General features: G+C 42.6%; 1 protein-coding gene across 1 annotated transcript in view; it reads left to right on the top strand.

The window, feature by feature from the left end:
• The window catches only part of LOC139409569 (heparan sulfate 2-O-sulfotransferase 1-like), an 80497-nt gene extending 70018 nt beyond the window's left edge, over positions 1 to 10479 (top strand). The window contains exons 4-7 of the mRNA XM_071154919.1: positions 3692 to 3830; positions 3975 to 4072; positions 4344 to 4501; positions 5912 to 10479. Of these exons, the coding sequence (XP_071011020.1) occupies positions 3692 to 3830; positions 3975 to 4072; positions 4344 to 4501; positions 5912 to 6138 (622 nt within the window). The 3' untranslated portion in view covers positions 6139 to 10479. The remainder of the gene's footprint in view (positions 1 to 3691; positions 3831 to 3974; positions 4073 to 4343; positions 4502 to 5911) is intronic.
• Positions 10480 to 14244: the final 3765 nt, after the last annotated feature.

The following is a 14244-nucleotide window of genomic DNA, read 5'->3' as shown; positions in this document are numbered from 1 at the left end:
GGTATTCTCCTAACTATTGTGATTAGGTACAGGTATATTCATAACTATTGTGATTAGGTACAGGTATTCTCCTAACTATTGTGATTAGGTACAGGTATTCTCCTAACTATTGTGATTAGGTACAGGTATTCTCCTAACTATTGTGATTAGGTACAGGTCTTCTAACTTGTGATTAGGTGCAGTTCTTCTAACTTGTGATTAGGTACAGGTATTCTCCTAACTATTGTGATTAGGTACAGGTCTTCTCCTAACTATTGTGATTAGGTACAGGTATTCTCCTAACTATTGTGATTAGGTACAGGTATTCTCCTAACTATTGTGATTAGGTACAGGTATATTCATAACTATTGTGATTAGGTACAGGTATTCTCCTAACTATTATGATTAGGTACAGGTATTCTCCTAACTATTGTGATTAGGTACAGGTATTCTCCTAACTATTGTGATTAGGTACATGTATTCTCCTAACTATTGTGATTAGGTACAGGTCTTCTCCTAACTATTGTGATTAGGTACAGGTATTCTCCTAACTATTGTGATTACGTACAGGTATATTCCTAACTTTTGTGATTACGTACAGGTATATTCCTAACTATTGTGATTAGGTACAGGTATTCTCCTAACTATTGTGATTAGGTACAGGTCTTCTAACTTGTGATTAGGTGCAGGTCTTCTAACTTGTGATTAGGTGCAGGTCTTCTAACTTGTGATTAGGTACAGGTCTTCTAACTTGTGATTAGGTACAGGTCTATTCATAACTATTGTGATTAGGTACAGGTATTCTCCTAACTATTGTGATTAGGTACAGGTCTTCTAACTTGTGATTAGGTACAGGTCTTCTAACTATTGTGATTAGGTACAGGTATTCTCCTAACTATTGTGATTAGGTACAGGTATATTCATAACTATTGTGATTAGGTACAGGTATTCTCCTAACTATTGTGATTAGGTACAGGTATTCTCCTAACTATTGTGATTAGGTACAGGTATATTCATAACTATTGTGATTAGGTACAGGTATATTTGTAACTATTGTGATTAGGTACAGGTATATTCGTAACTATTGTGATTAGGTACAGGTATATTCGTAACTATTGTGATTAGGTACAGGTATTCTCCTAACTATTGTGATTAGGTACAGGTATTCTCCTAACTATTGTGATTAGGTACAGGTATTCTCCTAACTATTGTGATTAGGTACAGGTATTCTCCTAACTATTGTGATTAGGTACAGGTCTTCTCCTAACTATTGTGATTAGGTACAGGTCTTCTCCTAACTATTGTGATTAGGTACAGGTCTTCTCCTAACTATTGTGATTAGGTACAGGTATTCTCCTAACTATTGTGATTAGGTACAGGTATTCTCCTAACTATTGTGATTAGGTACAGGTATTCTCCTAACTATTGTGATTAGGTACAGGTATATTCATAACTATTGTGATTAGGTACAGGTATATTTGTAACTATTGTGATTAGGTACAGGTATATTCGTAACTATTGTGATTAGGTACAGGTATATTCGTAACTATTGTGATTAGGTACAGGTATTCTCCTAACTATTGTGATTAGGTACAGGTATTCTCCTAACTATTGTGATTAGGTACAGGTATTCTCCTAACTATTGTGATTAGGTACAGGTATTCTCCTAACTATTATGATTAGGTACAGGTATTCTCCTAACTATTGTGATTAGGTACAGGTCTTCTCCTAACTATTGTGATTAGGTACAGGTATTCTCCTAACTATTGTGATTACGTACAGGTATATTCCTAACTTTTGTGATTACGTACAGGTATATTCCTAACTATTGTGATTAGGTACAGGTATTCTCCTAACTATTGTGATTAGGTACAGGTCTTCTAACTTGTGATTAGGTGCAGGTCTTCTAACTTGTGATTAGGTGCAGGTCTTCTAACTTGTGATTAGGTACAGGTCTTCTAACTTGTGATTAGGTACAGGTCTATTCATAACTATTGTGATTAGGTACAGGTATTCTCCTAACTATTGTGATTAGGTACAGGTCTTCTAACTTGTGATTAGGTACAGGTCTTCTAACTATTGTGATTAGGTACAGGTATTCTCCTAACTATTGTGATTAGGTACAGGTATATTCATAACTATTGTGATTAGGTACAGGTATTCTCCTAACTATTGTGATTAGGTACAGGTATTCTCCTAACTATTGTGATTAGGTACAGGTATATTCATAACTATTGTGATTAGGTACAGGTATATTTGTAACTATTGTGATTAGGTACAGGTATATTCGTAACTATTGTGATTAGGTACAGGTATATTCGTAACTATTGTGATTAGGTACAGGTATATTCGTAACTATTGTGATTAGGTACAGGTATTCTCCTAACTATTGTGATTAGGTACAGGTCTTCTCCTAACTATTGTGATTAGGTACAGGTCTTCTCCTAACTATTGTGATTAGGTACAGGTCTTCTCCTAACTATTGTGATTAGGTACAGGTCTTCTCCTAACTATTGTGATTAGGTACAGGTATTCTCCTAACTATTGTGATTAGGTACAGGTATATTCATAACTATTGTGATTAGGTACAGGTCGTCTAACTTGTGATTAGGTACAGGTATTCTCCTAACTATTGTGATTAGGTACAGGTATATTCATAACTGTTGTGATTAGGTACAGGTATATTCATAACTATTGTGATTAGGTACAGGTATATTTGTAACTATTGTGATTAGGTACAGGTATATTTGTAACTATTGTGATTAGGTACAGGTATATTCGTAACTATTGTGATTAGGTACAGGTATATTCGTAACTATTGTGATTAGGTACAGGTATATTCGTAACTATTGTGATTAGGTACAGGTATTCTCCTAACTATTGTGATTAGGTACAGGTATATTCTTAACTATTGTGATTAGGTACAGGTATTCTCCTAACTATTGTGATTAGGTACAGGTATTCTCCTAACTATTGTGATTAGGTACAGGTATATTCTTAACTATTGTGATTAGGTACAGGTATTCTCCTAACTATTGTGATTAGGTACAGGTATTCTCCTAACTATTGTGATTAGGTACAGGTATATTCATAACTATTGTGATTAGGTACAGGTCGTCTAACTTGTGATTAGGTACAGGTATTCTCCTAACTATTGTGATTAGGTACAGGTATATTCATAACTGTTGTGATTAGGTACAGGTATATTCATAACTATTGTGATTAGGTACAGGTCGTCTAACTTGTGATTAGGTACAGGTATTCTCCTAACTATTGTGATTAGGTACAGGTATATTCATAACTATTGTGATTAGGTACAGGTCTTCTAACTTGTGATTAGGTACAGGTATTCTAACTTCTGATTAGGTACAGGTATTCTCCTAACTATTGTGATTAGGTACAGGTATTCTCCTAACTATTGTGATTAGGTACAGGTATTCTCCTAACTATTGTGATTAGGTACAGGTATTCTCCTAACTATTGTGATTAGGTACAGGTATTCTCCTAACTATTGTGATTAGGTACAGGTATTCTCCTAACTATTGTGATTAGGTACAGGTATTCTCCTAACTATTATGATTAGGTACAGGTATTCTCCTAACTATTGTGATTAGGTACAGGTCTTCTCCTAACTATTGTGATTAGGTACAGGTCTTCTCCTAACTATTGTGATTAGGTACAGGTATTCTCCTAACTATTTGCCCTCTGATAGGTATGGGGTGAGAGGTAAACCCGTTTACATCAACGTGGTCCGGGACCCCATCCAACGCCTCGTATCATACTACTACTTCCTGAGGTTTGGAGATGACTACAGGCCTGGCCTTCGAAGGAGAAAACAAGGTGACAAAAAGGTATTGTTGTATACATTTACAAACAGTTACACAGTAACATACTGGTTTTCAATGTTGTTTTAATGTCTTATCGCCCTAGTGAGTGTATATGAAGCTCTATTTCTGACGTGTGTGTGTGTGTGTGTGTGTGTGTGTGTGTTTTAGACCTTTGATGAGTGTGTGTCAGCAGGTGGTTCTGACTGTGCCTCTGAGAAGCTTTGGCTCCAGATCCCGTTCTTCTGCGGACACTACTCAGAGTGCTGGTGGGTACCAACATGGCTGCCAGCGCTGGGTGGGAGCCAACATGGCTGCCAGTGCTGGGTGGGAGCCAACATGGCTGCCAGCGCTGACCCACTTATCCCCATTGCACCGGCTGGGTCCTAGGGGACTTTGGTCAATGTGTTAGTAATCAGAACACATTGATAACGTAATGATTAAGTCATTTGTTGTCGTTAAACTGTGTGTAAACCACAGATATATCTTATTAAATGAGTTTTCTATTTGTAATTACCATGGTGTGTATGTGTACTATAGGAATGTAGGCAGCAGGTGGGCCCTGGATCAGGCCAAGTATAACCTGCTGAATGAATATCTACTAGTCGGCGTGACAGAGGAGCTGGAGGACTTTATCATGATGCTGGAGGCAGCCCTGCCCCGCTTCTTCAAGGGTGCCACAGGCCTCTACAAAACAGGTACTGTACTGGCACACCATGTATCCTGGTTCCTCTCACTTAGCCTCAGCAGATAAAACCCTGTCAGTGTTCTAGCCTTGTCTCTGTGGCGCCTTGTCCTTCTGACCGACCCTGGTCTGCAGCCCCGCTCTGCTCTTTTCCTGGTAACAGCATTTAGTACACTTGGGCAGAATAACCTACTATATTTAGGGCACTTGGGCAGACCAAGTGAAGGAGTAGCCTGTTGGATAGATAGTGGTTGCTCCACTAAAAGTTTTTGCAATTAGTACGGTACCGTGCGTCACCACTTCATTGCTTCAGACCACCACAAGGGGGAGTTAGAGTACCGATTAGGCTTTTGGGTCCTACTGTGTCTCTAACTGACAATGAATGGGTGGCATAAACCTCAATAGAAACTGATAATTGTGCACGACTTCAGTATTACTTACTAAACTGTTCATGTTTTTATTATTTTATTTTATTTTGTTAGGGTTATTTTGCTCTTACTGTAGTACTGTAGGCCACTCCCGACCAGTCACGTTGTACAGCGCCTAAGACACTGCATAGCAGTACAAGCTGTGTTGCTACAGATGCTGGTTCAATACCCGTGCCGCCCTCAACTGGAAGACCCATGAGATGACTAGGTTTTTTTTGTGGTTTTTCTCGCTTTAAAAACATAAATAAATAACAAACTGGCTTTATTTACAAATTAGTAACAATATCTCACCCCATGTTCATCTCCAAAATATTATTCATTTTATTAGCAGGACCATATATATTGGTCATATTGGTCATGTCTCCCAAGTGGTGCACAATGGGACTGCCTTGCAGTTCTCCAGCTGTATCCACTGAAAGCGTGCGAGGTTCAAGACACGAGGGCAGGGGGCACGGGAAGGGCCGCAGAGCCACGCACAGAAGACAGACCGAGGAGGAGGGTGGACTCCCACCCTACCACACTGGGCAGCACAGAGCAACACTTTAAGGGGCTTTGCACTAATAATGGGGCTGACTAGGGAAACGTTCCGGCTGTTCAACAGGTAGCTGGACAGTAGACTTGCCAAGATGGAGGGTAGGGGGAGAATTCTAAGTTAGGTTCTAATGGTTGTTTATCACATCTGAATGTGATTGGGAGTCCCATAGGGAGGCGAACAATTGGCCCAGCGTTTCTCTCTATAAAAACACAAATGTTTTGGCCTTTATTTACTTTTCAAAAAAACAAGTCAGCGATTTTGTAATCGGAATAATCTCCAAATATTGTTATATATTGTCAAGTTGATGGCACAGTCATATAGCCGGCACCTATATAAAGCTGAGTGACTCACTCATTCATGGCTTTGAATCACAATAAACTAATACTGTGCTGCAATAACTTTTAAAGGACGAACCACTGTAGACTCTAACCGATCCTCTCCTGTTCCCGTGTGCTCCCAGGTAAGAAGTCCCACCTGCGTAAGACCACAGAGAAGAAGCCACCCACCAAGGAGTCCATCGCCAAGCTGCAGCAGTCCGACGTTTGGAAGATGGAAAACGAGTTCTACGAGTTTGCCCAGGAGCAGTTCCAATTTGTCAGAGCCCACGCCGTCCGGGAGAAGGACGGGGAACTCTACCTGCTGGCACAGAACTTCTTCTATGAGAAAATCTACCCCAAAGTGAACTAGGGTGGAACTGGGTTAACATCAGGCCAGGGGGATGTGCAGGTCTGGGCTAACATCAGGCCAGGTGGATGTTGATGAGGTCTGGGTTAACATCAGGCCAGGGGGATGTTGATGAGGTCTGGGTTAACATCAGGCCAGGGGGATATAGATGAGGTCTGGGTTAACATCAGGCCAGGGGGATGTAGATGAGGTGTGGGTTAACATCAGGCCAGGTGGATGTGGAGGTCTGGGCTAACATCAGGCCAGGGGGATGTTGATGAGGTCTGGGTTAACATCAGGCCAGGGGGGATGTTGATGAGGTCTGGGTTAACATCAGGCCAGGGGGGATGTAGATGTGTTGATGAGGTCTGGGTTAACATCAGGCCATTTGGGATGTTGATGAGGTCTGGGTTGACATCAGGCCAGGGGGGATGTTGAGGTCTGGGTTAACATCAGGCCAGGGGGGATGTTGAGGTCTGGGTTAACATCAGGGGAGATGGTGATGAGGTCTGGGTTAACATCAGGCCAGGGGGATATTGATGAGGTCATACATACACTCTACTCTCTGTGTTAGTTCAGACGGCAGAGCCTGACCATTATTCACCCTGTTACACACGTCACAGAATGCCATCATAACAATAACTGTCTGACGTGTAGATGGGGACCTACTGTGTAGCTGTACTGGGTCTGGGGGATACTGTGCAGGTTTCATTGGTTCCTTGTTCTTCACTGTAGTTGTTGACTTCTACAAGGTATTTGAACAGGTCTCAAATCCAACATGGTGTCCTGTAATCCTCTGCAGCTGGCCACTTCTACAGGTTATTGAAGCCAGATCCAACATGGTGTCCTGTTCTTCTCTGTAGCTGGTCACTTCTTCTACAGGTTATTGAAGCCAGATCCAACATGGTGTCCTGTACTTCTCTGTAGCTGGCCACTTCTACAGGTTGTTGAAGCCAGATCCAACATGGTGTCCTGTACTTCTCTGTAGCTGGCCACTTCTACAGGTTGTTGAAGCCAGATCCAACATGGTGTCCTGTACTTCTCTGTAGCTGGTCACTTCTTCTAAAGGTTATTTAAGCCAGATCCAACATCTGACCTGCGTGTATCTACACAGAGGTCAATAATCCCCCCCCCCCCCCCTCCACTGGGGACCTGCCTTGTGGTCTTCAGGCTCCAACTCAAAATGGCTGCCCAACCACAACCACATCTTACGACGTCTCACAAAAGATTGTCTATTTTACGTTTCGTAAAAATAAAAAAAAATCTAACAACATATGAGAAGGTCAATTGAAAAGAAAACAGGAGTATGTCAGATATTGGGACGTTTGATCTGTTGTACAAAACGTCAGATCAAAGTGTCAGAAGGACAGTTTGCTGGCTCGTGTCAGAAGGACAGTTTGCTGGCTCGTGTCAGAAGGACAGTTTGCTGGCTCGTGTCAGAAGGACAGTTTGCTGGCTCGTGTCAGAAGGACAGTTTGCTGGCTCGTGTCAGAAGGACAGTTTGCTGGCTCGTGTCAGAAGGACAGTTTGCTGGCTCGTGTCAGAAGGACAGTTTGCTGGCTCGTGTCAGAAGGACAGTTTGCTGGCTCGTGTCAGAAGGACAGTTTGCTGGCTCGTGTCAGAAGGACAGTTTGCTGGCTCGTGTCAGAAGGACAGTTTGCTGGCTCGTGCCTAAGCTGGGCGACTGTGAAAGGGAGGTACTGTACTAACGAGGAGGAAAGGGTGGCTTCAGCTCGGTGTGTTAAGGGCTGTTCATCTACATTGTGTGTGTACAGTCGTGGCCAAAAGTTGAGAATGACACACATGTATTTTCATTCTGCTGCCTCAGTTTGTATGATGGCAATTTGCATATACTCCATAATGTTATGAAGAGTGATCAGATGAATTGCAATTAATTGCAAAGTCCCTCTTTGCCATGCAAATGAACTGAATCCCCCAAAAACATTTCCACTGCATTTCAGCCCTGCCACAAAAGGACCAGCTGACATCATGTCAGTGATTCTCTCGTTAACACAGGTGTGAGTGTTGACGAGGACAAGGCTGGAGATCACTCCGTCATGCTGATTGAGTCCGAATAACAGACTGGAAGCTTCAAAAGGAGGGTGGTGTTTGGAATCATTGTTCTTCCTCTGTCAACCATGGTTACCTGCAAGGAAACGCGTGCCGTCATCATTGCTTTGCACAAAAAAGGCTTCACAGGCAAGGATATTGCTGCCAGTAAGATTGCACCTAAATCAACCATTTATCGGATCATCAAGAACTTCAAGGAGAGCGGTTCAATTGTTGTGAAAAGGCTTCAGGGCGCCCAAGAAAGTCCAGCAAGCGCCAGGACCGTCTCCTAAAGTTGATTCAGCTGTGGGATCGGGGCACCACCAGTACAGAGCTTGCTCAGGAATGGCAGCAAGCAGGTGTGAGTGCATCTGCACGCACAGTGAGGCGAAGACTTTTGGATGATGGCCTGGTGTCAAGAAAGGCAGCAAAGAAGCCACTTCTCTCCAGGAAAAACATCAGTAACAGACTGATATTCAGCAAAAGGTACAGGGATTGGACTGCTGAGGACTGGGGTAAAGTCATTTTCTCTGATGAATCCCCTTTCTGATTGTTTGGGGCATCCGGTAAAAAGCTTGTCTGGAGAAGACCAGGTGTGTGCTACCATCAGTCCTGTGTCATGCCAACAGTAAAGCATCCTGAGACCATTCATGTGTGGGGTTGCTTCTCAGCCAAGGGAATGGGCTCACTCACAATTTTGCCTAAGAACACAGCCATGAATATAGAATGGTAACAACACATCCTCCGAGAGCAACTTCTCCCAACCATCCAGGAACAGTTTGGTGACGAACAATGCCTATACCAGCATGATGGAGCACCTTGCCACAGTGATAACTAAGTGGCTCGGGGAATAAAACATTGATATTTGGGGTCCCTGGCCAGGAAACTCCCCAGACCTTAATCCCATTGAGAACTTGTGGTCAATCCTCAAGAGACTGATGGACAAACAACCAACCCACAAATTCTGACAAACTCCAAGCATTGATTATGCAAGAATGTGCTGCTATCAGTCAGGATGTGGCCCAGAAATTAATTGACAGCATGCCAGGGCAGATTGCAGAGGTCTTGAAAAAGAAGGGTCAACACTGCAAATATTGACTCTTTGCATCAACTTCATGTAAGTGTCAATAGAAGTCTTTGACACTTATGAAATGCTTGTAATTAAACTTCAGTATTGCATAGTAACATCTGACAAAAATATCTAAAGACAACTGAAGCAGCAAACTTTGTGGAAATTAATAATTGTGTCATTCTCACAACTTTTGGCCACGATTTGTATATTTTAGATCCACTGTTAGCAGTTTACAGAGTAAACACATGAAACCACAGTACACAGTGTATTTACACACTACATATCTGATGTACTGGACAAAATGTTTGGTAAGACTTCTGTGAGCATTGTATCTTTTTTTTCGGTGTGTCTTTTAACATCTAGTTAATTAGTAGCCCACTAGATTTTTATAAAATAATCTCCGTTCTGTACTGTCGACCTGAAGTTCCTCACATTTTTTTTAATAACCACCACAACATTCCAAACGTGTTTCATTCATCAGTTTGTTGGAGTTGTCCGGGTAAACGAACTTGTCTTTAGCACAAAGTTTTAGTGTGTGAATGCAGCAGCAATTTGTCGCTATGACTCAACAGTGGGTGTGTGTGTGATCAACGTTGACCAGAAACAAGACTTTTGTTGTTGTTATTATTTATACCCCAGCCAGTCCCAAATGGCGCTCTACCCTTCTCCCTTGGCCCTAACCCTTTTTGTGTTTGCAGATCAGAAAGGTCTGGTGTGTATATAAGCAACGGTATATCTTCCACCGTGTTGCATACACCGTACAAATGTACAGACATGGTTTGGCCCGTGGGGAAAGGTGCAAATCGGGACCGTCGAGTCACATGGTTTATGCCTAAGAATGTTTTAGTGTTTTTGGTAACGGGGTCACGCTCGTTAGGGAGCGAGCTACGCCAAGAAGAGAAACGCATCCGAGGCTTGATAGTGCCTTCATCATATCATTATTTTTATTTCCCAAATTTCACCCTATTTCCTGTTTAGTGCACTACTGTTCACCACTGCCCTATGGGGCCCTGGTAAAATAAAAAAAGTAGTGCACTACATAGGGAATAGGGTGCAATTTGGGATGTATATTTATACAAGACTCCTAAGCCACTTTGTGATATCCGATGTCATTTTCCCCTTTTCTGAATGTTGTGCTCATTCATTTGACACAATTATCTGTTCTGCCAGTATACTGCTTTTTCTTTTTCATATCAATTTCTTATTGTAAACAACCTAAAACATTTAAAATAAATACTGAACTGTTTCACAGTCTCCGCTGGTCTTCTGTTTTTAAGTGTAAACACTCGGTTAATTAAAGACATCCTTTTGTTGAAGTTTTCCTGTTTTGATAAGCAATATCCCATCAATAAAAATGGTAGGGTTCAAGGGTCAAAACAAAAATACAGCTGTAAAACCATTGTGTTGGGAGAAGTTCATCCTAGCCGTCCATCATGTTGACATATGTAATGCATGTTTGTCTTTAGCTCACTTACCTGAGAGATACTTCTCAATGTTTTCTGTCTTTTTACGTTGACTCTTCACTGTTGAATTTACAACAAGGATTTGCTAAAAGCTGGAAGAAGACCCGGTCAAAAAAGTGGCATTGTCTTTTTATTTTTTAAAACCACTTGTTTTGAACAGATTGACGTCATGATTTAAAGAAAATCCAACAGCAAGCTAGCTAGTAAATAACAGTCAGTCAGTGCCTCTTCCTCTGTGGTGCTGTAGAAGTGATGCTGTCAGTCAAATAACTCTAAATCATAAGCTTAAAGAGAGGATGCTGCACTAGAAATGTGACAGAACAACAGCTAATAAGAGGATGCTGCACTGGAAATGTGACAGAACAACAGCTAATAAGAGGATGCTGCACTGGAAATGTGACAGAACAACAACTGTAACAAGGGAGGATGCTGCACTAGAAATGTGACAGAACAACAGCTAATAAGAGGATGCTGCACTAGAAATGTGACAGAACAACAGCTAATAAGAGGATGCTGCACTGGAAATGTGACAGAACAACAACTGTAATGAGGGAGGATGCTGCACTGGAAATGTGGCAGAACAACAACTGTAATGAGGGAGAATGCTGCACTGGAAATGTGGCAGAACAACTGTAAAGGAGGATGCTGCACTGGAAATGGGACAGAACAACTGTAAGGGAGGATGCTGCACTGGAAATGGGACAGAACAACAACTGTAACGAGAGGATGCTGCACTGGAAATGTGACAGAACAACTGTAATAAGGGAGGATGCTGCACTGGAAATGTGACAGAACAACAACTGTAATGAGAGGATGCTGCACTGGAAATGTGACCTCAACTGTAATGAGAGCCTTATTTAATCACTATGGAAACAGTAGCCATCCTATAAATTCACACCAATGGCATAGGAAATAAAGCTTAACAAGTCTGACCTTTAACAGTTTATAGACGAGGCAAACCATAGGACTCTTATTAACAATGGCCTTGAATATTATCAGTATGATCTGTGTAAGATGGTCTCCTGAAGATGAGATTGGTGACACCTCTTGCACAGTCTGTGCCACCCTCAGGGGATAGATGTAAGGTGAATTTGTCACTAGATACTGATCTTGGGTCAGTTTAGCATTTTCCACACAAATGGTTAAGGTTTTGGATTGTGGGAGGGGGAAACTGATCCTAGATCTGTACCTAGGGGACTACCTAACTTCACCCAGCTTTGGGAAACGTGCCAGTGGTCCCTACTCCTCAGGCCTTTCACGATCCAACAGTCCCCATCCAACACAGAGGCCCCAACCAATTTGATACGCCCACTGTGTGGCCAGCAACACATGCCTGCATCCCAAATGGCTCCCTATTCCCTACATAGTTCACTACTTTGACCAGGGCCCTATGGAACCCTATTCCCTATATAGTTCACTACTTTTGACCAGGGCTCTATGGGTAAAGTAGTGCACTGCATTAGGAATAGAGTGCCATTTGTGTGTGTGTGTGTGGTGGGGGGTAGAACAGTCACAAGGAGAGCCAGAGCAGCCGTCTCAGAAAATAGAAACTCAATTACCAGTTTAGCTGTAGGCAACATGGCGTGTTGGTTGTGTTCATTAACTACATCCAATAGGATAATTACTGCTTCTCAATTAAAAACACTGTCTCTCTCTCTCTCTCTCTACAGTGTATCGATGTCAGCTGATGAGTTCTCTGAAGGGTAATAGGGGAGTGGAAAACTACACAAGTGAATGTTTCCACTGCGGTTTTTTTTATGTTGCTGATTTGTGTTTTATTATTTCTGTGTTTTAAAAGATGGATTGTTTGTTTTTGTGTGTGATTTTAATGATAGTGATATTAAATCTAGCAGTTTTTGCTATTTAGCTTTTAAATGTTTTTTTTTAATAACAAACCCTGTTTTGTTTTATATAATGCTATAATGCTAAAATAACACCCTGCCCCCCCCCACCCCCCACACCCCTTCAACGGTCACAGATGAATAGGAGAAATAGCCTTCTTGGACAGCCTTCTCTTATTTAATCCATCTGAATTCTGTAAATAGCCACAATTTGTTCTGGTTAGTTGATTTTGATTCTGTGTGCTGAGATTTTAATGGTGTTTCACTGTTCCATTTTAAAAAGGCCTTTTGTTGACTTTAGTCTTAGCGCCACTAGAGGGCGCTAAGAAACCACTGAACCACTACACGACCCTGTTCATTCTCTAGGCTAGTCGGTCTGCTTTCCCTGGGACTGTTCACTGGTCTGTTAACCAGCAGACCTCATTAATGCACCTGTACAGAGCAGAGCCAAATGGAACAAACGAATAGGGTATCACCATTAAGAATACAGATTGAGCCATTACGGCTCAATTGGTTCTGGGCCCTAATGGAGATCTCTATAAATAGGTTATCTTCTTGGTCTTGGACAATTTGTGCAGCTGCACTCTCAGGGCATTGCATAATGACACAGCTCCATTTTAATCCAGGGTTTACGGCATAAATAGGTTGTTCCCATGATTTCGCTATTTATTGCAAAAAGGAAGAAGGAAGTTTTAGCAGCATGTCACCTCTCACAAACAGCTTTACTGAACCGGTGGTACAAAACGAGGCTACCTCTCCGTGAAATCTAACATGATTGCTATTACAGTGTTTACTGTGATTTGGACAAGACCTTCTATTGATCTTAATGGAATACGTGATCCTATTGAGTTAATGAGCTCCTAAACAGTGACCTCATTCAGCTAGTGACAGTTGACCTGACTGGTATCCACTAGCTATGTAGCCGTAACCCTCTGGACTATTTTTTTGGACTTCAGTGGAGTGTCAGATCCTTATATTTGGATCGCAATATGAGCCTCTTGACCAGGGGAGACTCACCCAGCTAGTTGACCAGGGGAGATCCACCCAGCTAGTTGACCAGGGGAGATCCACCCAGCTAGTTGACCAGGGGAGACCCACCCAGCTAGTTGACTAGGGGAGATCCACCCAGCTAGTTGACCAGGGGAGATCCACCTAGCTTGTTGACCAGGGGAGATCCACCCAGCTAGTTGACCAGGGGAGATCCACCCAGCTAGTTGACTAGGGGAGACTCACCCAGCTAGTTGACCAGGGGAGACCCACCCAGCTAGTTGACCAGGGGAGATCCACCTAGCTAGTTGACCAGGGGAGATCCACCCAGCTAGTTGACCAGGGGAGATCCACCTAGCTTGTTGACCAGGGGAGATCCACCCAGCTAGTTGACCAGGGGAGATCCACCCAGCTCGTTGACCAGGGGAGATCCACCCAGCTAGTTGACCAGGGGAGATCCACCCAGCTAGTTGACCAGGGGAGATCCACCCAGCTAGTTGACCAGGGGAGATCCACCCAGCTAGTTGACCAGGGGAGATCCACCCAGCTAGTTGACCAGGGGAGATCCACCCAGCTAGTTGACCAGGGGAGATCCACCCAGCTAGTTGACCAGGGGAGATCCACCCAGCTAGTTGACCAGGGGAGATCCACCCAGCTAGTTGACCAGGGGAGATCCACCCAGCTAGTTGACCAGGGGAGATCCACCCAGCTAGTTGAC

The sequence above is a fragment of the Oncorhynchus clarkii genome, chromosome 5, assembly GCF_045791955.1.
Source record: "Oncorhynchus clarkii lewisi isolate Uvic-CL-2024 chromosome 5, UVic_Ocla_1.0, whole genome shotgun sequence".
Classification (NCBI taxonomy): domain Eukaryota; kingdom Metazoa; phylum Chordata; class Actinopteri; order Salmoniformes; family Salmonidae; genus Oncorhynchus; species Oncorhynchus clarkii.
Note: the sequence above shows the minus strand (reverse complement) of the source record. Positions and strands in the feature narration are given on the sequence as shown.